The sequence below is a fragment of the Octopus bimaculoides genome, chromosome 2 (assembly GCF_001194135.2).
Source record: "Octopus bimaculoides isolate UCB-OBI-ISO-001 chromosome 2, ASM119413v2, whole genome shotgun sequence".
NCBI classification, from domain to species: Eukaryota; Metazoa; Mollusca; class Cephalopoda; order Octopoda; family Octopodidae; genus Octopus; species Octopus bimaculoides.
This window is the reverse complement of record NC_068982.1, coordinates 28377620-28383886: the sequence shown is the minus strand read 5'-3', so window position 1 is coordinate 28383886 and position 6267 is coordinate 28377620. Positions and strand designations below refer to the sequence as shown.

Genomic DNA, 6267 nt, shown 5'->3' with positions numbered 1-6267 from the left:
TTCAGTTCAGTCCATCGCTATTTTGTTACTCCAAACAAACACAATCGAGCAGATCTAACGTCATCAGAGTATTTTTTAATGAAGTGTATCTTAACATTTCGACAGATTTCAGAACTTAATGATCTGTTCCAGACTTTCTGTTCTATATTAATGATGTACACCCTGTTGAGTTTAACGATACGCGCGTCTAGATTGATGACACCATTCTCTCACACTCTATGCACAGTCCATACGCAGAAACGATTTCAGCAACTTCCGCCAATCTTGCACATTCTTTGTGAAAAAGAGACCTTGAAAACCGCATGGTGTCCTAGTTTTATTTAAAAAAACACGAAATTACAGACTCTATTTCATGAAAATACCCGCTAATCTCTCTACACAATATTCATTTAAAACTATCGCATTTCCTATAAATTGTGAATTTTAATCGGATGGCTTTTCATAACGACCTCAAGTATTTCATACCGCTGTAATTCATTGTATTAATATTATACGAACGAAAGGCAGCGAGTTGACAGGATCGTTACCGCGCAGGAAAAACTGCTGAGCAGCATTTCTTCACACTCTCCGCTCAGAATTCAAATGCCGCCGAGTCGACTTTGCCTTTCATCCTTTAATAAGTACTAACTGAACACTAGGGCCGATGTAATCGATATACCTCCTCCCCAAAATTGCTGGCCTTGTGTCAACATTTGAAACCGATATCATACAAATAGACAAAAATAAAATTTACATAGAAATCATGCTTTCCTATCAGAATTAGTGAATTGATGCAAATTTTCTACACACCATTGAAAGAAAATCATACTGAAGCCATCACATTATCAAAGTTACACTCCGCAACATTTCCTAACCACCGATCTCTGTTTAATCTCTGTACTATACTCTCTCTCTCTTTTCTCTCTCTCTCTCACCCTCTCTCTTACTTGCCCCTTCTCTCTTCTATCGCTCCAATAGTGTTTTGAAAACCACCAACTAACTATATATCAACTCCACTTAATCCGGCTCTCTTTATAGGCAATTCTCTTACGACTGTCAAACAGGTAATTATACCCGTGAACCCTTTACCCCATCGCCCAACCACTACAGATTTAATTTGATCCTCGCCTAAAGCTTTGGAAACCTGAATAGCTTATATAAGTTCTTCTTCTTCTCAGAGCTACAAGAAATATATCACAAGTTATAACTCTTCTGTTTAGAAATCTTTTATGATTTCCATTTAATGTCTTTGATGTCATAAGCAAAAATGTTGTTGGTTTTCATATAAACATAACTAGTGTTAGATTTCATTTCTATTATTGTTACAAGTGGTGTTGCTATGTTATTTCAATTTTAGTTGGACACTGTTTTTATTTACTTCTACCCTAACTATCTATCTATCTAGCTAGCTAGCTAGCTCTCCGTCTATCTATCTATCTATCTATCTATCTATCTATCTATCTATCTATCTGTCTGTCTGTCTGTTTGTCTACTTCTTTCACGCTCTTGTGTGTATGTATGTATGTATGTATGTCTATATATATATATATATATATGTTTGTGTGTGTGTGTGTGTGTGTATGTATGTATGTATGTATGTATGTATGTATGTATGTATATAGAGAAGGCTAGCTCATCATGTATATATATATAGGTAGTATTATGTCTGACGTAAGGTAGTGGGTTCATACAATTAGAGCTCAGGTTAACTTGCTGCCTAAAATCCAACTTGAACTGTAGCTAAAAGAAAGCAAAGATGTTGTAGCTGCCTAATGAAGACTGACCTTAGAGCTGTTTTAATCGAACCAGTAAATGTATTATAGAATAAAGGTATAAACAGGCAAACAACTGGTGTCGCCAGATTGTGACATTTATGTATTTAAACATTGACATAGCGTGAGAGTAGAATTGAATGTTACTTTAGTTTATAATATAATGTGACTGTACTTTATGATATAAGAGATCTATAAAGATCAGTTGAGAAATATTCATAATAGTGATTTTATATGGCAGTATTCTCCCCGAATACTTATTCAGTGAACCCGAATTATTGGTATTAAGTAAAGCTAGTCATTGTAGCCAGAATTCAAAGCTGGATGAGAAGAGAGAGAAAAGCCAAAGTATGGCCGTACTCGTGCAGGTCGTTCGAACACAGCGTATGTATATCAACTCAGCAGAGATATTGGATGCCTCCTCAAAGACCTGTCTCAACGAATACACTGAGATGGATGGCATGGACGGATTAAAAATATTCGAACAAGCTGGAAAAAAGTGAGTAGCACCAGTATTTCAATGGGCCGGCCTTGTCACGTTCTGTATCGCACAAAATCTCCCTGTGAACTACGTTAAGAGTACGCTTATCGGTGTGGTGCTAAGCCACTTACACGTTAATTTCACGAGCAGGCTGTTCTGTTGATTGGATCAACTGGCTGGAACGCTCGTCATCGTAACCGACGGAGTGCCAGCAAACACACACAGACATACGTAGCCCATTTAAGTGTTTTTTCTTTGTTATTAACTAAATATCTGTCGTTGTTAACTAATTATTCAAATACTTTTGTACTCGGACATGTTTAATGTTATTTATTAGCGTTTTAGGTCTCCGTGTGGTGGAGGAAAGGGGTTGTCTATGTATATTTGCAAACCAATATGTTTGTTTCTATAAGAAAACATACGCACAAACATACACACCTGCGTACTTTTATGTGTATGTCAAAACACGTGCACACAAATGTATAAACACTGCTGCATCACATCTACACACACACACACACACAGATACACAAATACACACACAAACACACTCACACATACACACACACGAACACACACACAAACACACACATATATAAATATATATATATTATATGCAAACGCACATACACATAAAGAAATACATAGATATAGATAGGTTTATATGTGTATGTAATTACAGGGTAAGAGAGAATAGACTGAGATTTATTGGTTCTCTCTCTATTTTCTTTCTTTCTGTCACTCTCTTCTTCCCTCTCTGTCCCCCTCTGTCTTTCCCTCTCCCTCTTTCCCTCTCTCTCTCTCTCTCTCTCTCTCTCTCTCTCTCTCTCTCTCTCTCTCTCTCTCTCTCTCTCTCTCTCTCTCTCTCCGTATTTTCTTTCACACACCTTTGTTGTCTCTCCGTCTTCAACTCTTACATCTCTTCATTTATCGTTTTTTTCCCCCTACTGAAACTCTGTTTGTTAAGCCTCCACAGACCAGATAAACATATAAGGTCATAGAGTTAGATTCAAAAAAGAGAATTCAATATGGTCTCTAAATATCACACGAACGAAATTTTTGAAAAGCCATCTCCGTCTAATGTTATCTGCATTAGTCTCCAGAAACAAACGGAACCAGGTAATGCAATACATCATTCAAGGTAAATTATTCTCTTTTATAATCATATCTATGTGAAAATTTATGCATCCAAATTTCGTACTGTTTTAATAATTCAGTAAAAACTTCATCGACGTTAGATTAGATTAACATATATTTTATAAAATCTTGGTAGGGATTACATAATGTTGATTTCCTTTCACATTTGTGTATAGTTTAACTTTCGTACTCCAGAAGTTTATACCATGCAGTAACAGAGAAGTTAAGTGTGTTTCAATGCCCCACAATTCTAGCATCAAATCTCCTTTAGATATAGTTTAATATAGAGCTATTGTTGTGAAGTTGTAATTCATCTTGTATAAGTCCCAAATCGAAATCCGAGCCATGAAGTTAGCAAAGAGATTTAAGATTGACGTCCATGAAATTTGAGTATGTTTCTGTAGATTTTGCTCGTCAGTCAAGTCCGCAGTTTATATAACAATGAACTACGCACTATATGGTATATATGTACGACCCGTTGAGACTTTAGTTTCTTCGCCAGAAATATACTGTGGCTGGAGATACAACTCAAAGCTCGTCATTAATTCGGCAATTAGTTTAACACCGTGTGGACCTAGTTGTCATTCCCTCTTAATATATCTAACACCATAACAGTAATGTGAAGATGTTGCTTAAAGCTGCCTGGTTCTAGATTCAGTAAAATATCTATTGTTAAGAGGAACAGTGGAAGTCAGCTCGGCTAGTGTATATTCTCTGCATTATATTCTTTGTAATCCGCTTCAGTATTTCAAGTAACGTCAATAAGTAGCTCTTCATTATAAAAGGAAACATACCGTAATTTCGACGTAGTATATAGCATAATTCACACGAGACGGCTTTCTTTACACATAACTTTCAGAAAAATGGGTAATTTCTTTTTATGAAATCTTCTAGAAATACTTTCCAGAGTGTGCAGATTACGATTATATCAGAATTTAATATAACAAAAAATGTGTTGGGCTCGTACACATACATACTGACACACGTCACATATACCTTCAATATGAAACTTGAAATTTCGAAAGAAGCTGTGAAGTGTATAAGTATGTATGAGTGCGTGTTCACTATTTTTCTTCTCACATCAAATTCTGATATAATTGTAATTTACACACTTTGAAAAGTATGTATTTGTAGACAATTCCATTCAAAAATACCCATTTTCTGAAAGTTATGAGGAAGAAAAACCCAACTCCTGTGAATTCTCCGAAACTCCTCTCCCCATCTACTGAAAAGTCTTTTCACAAAAAAAATTCTGAAATCATCGGTATCTACACTATCTCAAGCATATTTATAGATGTCCAGAGATTTACGGTTCTATTTCAGTGGGGTTTTTTAAGACTTAAATCTGATTATATATAGTAAATGTAAATATTTCATTCATTAACAATCTGATCAGCGCATACTGTCTTAATTGTCTAAGCCTCACTAACCACCATAAGAAGTCGGTCCTGAGGAAGATCAAGGATGTTGACTGAACCAGTCTTGGAAGGCCTGCTATAGTAGTTCCATCAGTGCTTCGTGAGAAAGGGGTTTTATTCAGTGTTAACGCAAGAAAAGATTAGACATATCTGTCCTGTTCGGGAAATTGTGGTCTTAAAATAATGAAAAGACGTTACTCTAGGAAAACATTCCCGTCGAACATATCAATAAATGAAGATTTAGAATTGAATTTTTTGCATAGTTTCCTATAAATTTCACATAAAAGACCTACAAATTAATTTGAAGGGAAGAAAAACTTCATAGATTTCATTGTAGAAGTCGAATAATGTCAAGTTAAACAAAATCTCAACGTTATGCCTAGCAGGGATTCGGTAAATAACGTGACAAAATGTCAAAGCTTTGTGACCTGAGGCTTTGTGACCTGTCAAAGCCTTGCGATCTGTCGAAAGTTACTTCCTAAAAAAATATATATTTAAACACTTGAGTCAGTTTCTTAATAGTGGCTTTTAAAAACCTAGAACTCGCTGGAAGAAGGAAAATATAAGGAAACAATATCTCGTGGATTCTTCTTTCAGGTGGCTTATACATAGATTAATGACAGTAATAAATCAGCTTTCTATCTGTTTGCATTACTTAGGATCAGCATGTGATGTCCATTGCTTATAGAAGACTTATTTTGCTTTCTGTTGCTCAAGTATAACTCATAATGTTCTTGCTATTAGTATTATTGCGGACATTGGCAGTTATTTTCAAAAATATTAATTACAACAACATATTTTCATTGAGCTGTTTCGCAGAAAGTTTGCAGACTATTGTATATTGTATCATATGTTATATACATATTATTTATATTAACATACATAGCATACAAAAACACACGGCACACACACACACACACACACACACACACACACACACACACACACACACATATATATATATATATATATATATATATATATATATATATATATATATATATATATATATATATATATATACATATTATACATATACATACGTACATACATTTATGTTTGAATAAATATGTATTTATATAAACATGCGCACACACACATAATACATATACACACACACGCACATATATATATATATATATATATATTATATGTGTGTTTGTGTGTATATGTGTATGTTTGTGTATGCATGTAATGTATATGTGTGTGGAGAGAGAAAGAAAGAAAGAAAGAAAGAAAGAAAGAAAGAAAGAAAGAAAAAATAAATAAAGAAAGAAAGAAAGAGAGAGAGAGAGTGAGTGAGTGAGTGAGAGAGGTTTCGTAATAAGATCTTAAGCAGCTATTATAGACTCACCGCTAATAACGAAATATACATAGTAGAGGATGTATTTTTTCCCCTTTTATAAGCGGTGAACAAAAATAAATCCCTTTCTGTGAGAGGAACAGGACCTGAAATTTGAAGAGAAGGGAAGCTGACTAC

The 6267-nt window shown here is 34.7% G+C and overlaps 1 protein-coding gene across 2 annotated transcripts in view; it reads left to right on the top strand.

Annotated features, from left to right (window-relative positions):
• Window positions 1–3122: 3122 nt before the first annotated feature.
• Window positions 3123–6267, top strand: part of LOC106872734 (monocarboxylate transporter 4-like) — a 21264-nt gene continuing 18119 nt past the window's right edge. For both annotated transcript variants that reach the window (XM_014919816.2, XM_052976017.1), the window contains exon 1: window positions 3123–3373. In XM_014919816.2, coding sequence (XP_014775302.2) covers window positions 3261–3373 — 113 coding nt within the window. In that variant the 5' untranslated portion in view covers window positions 3123–3260. The remainder of the gene's footprint in view (window positions 3374–6267) is intronic.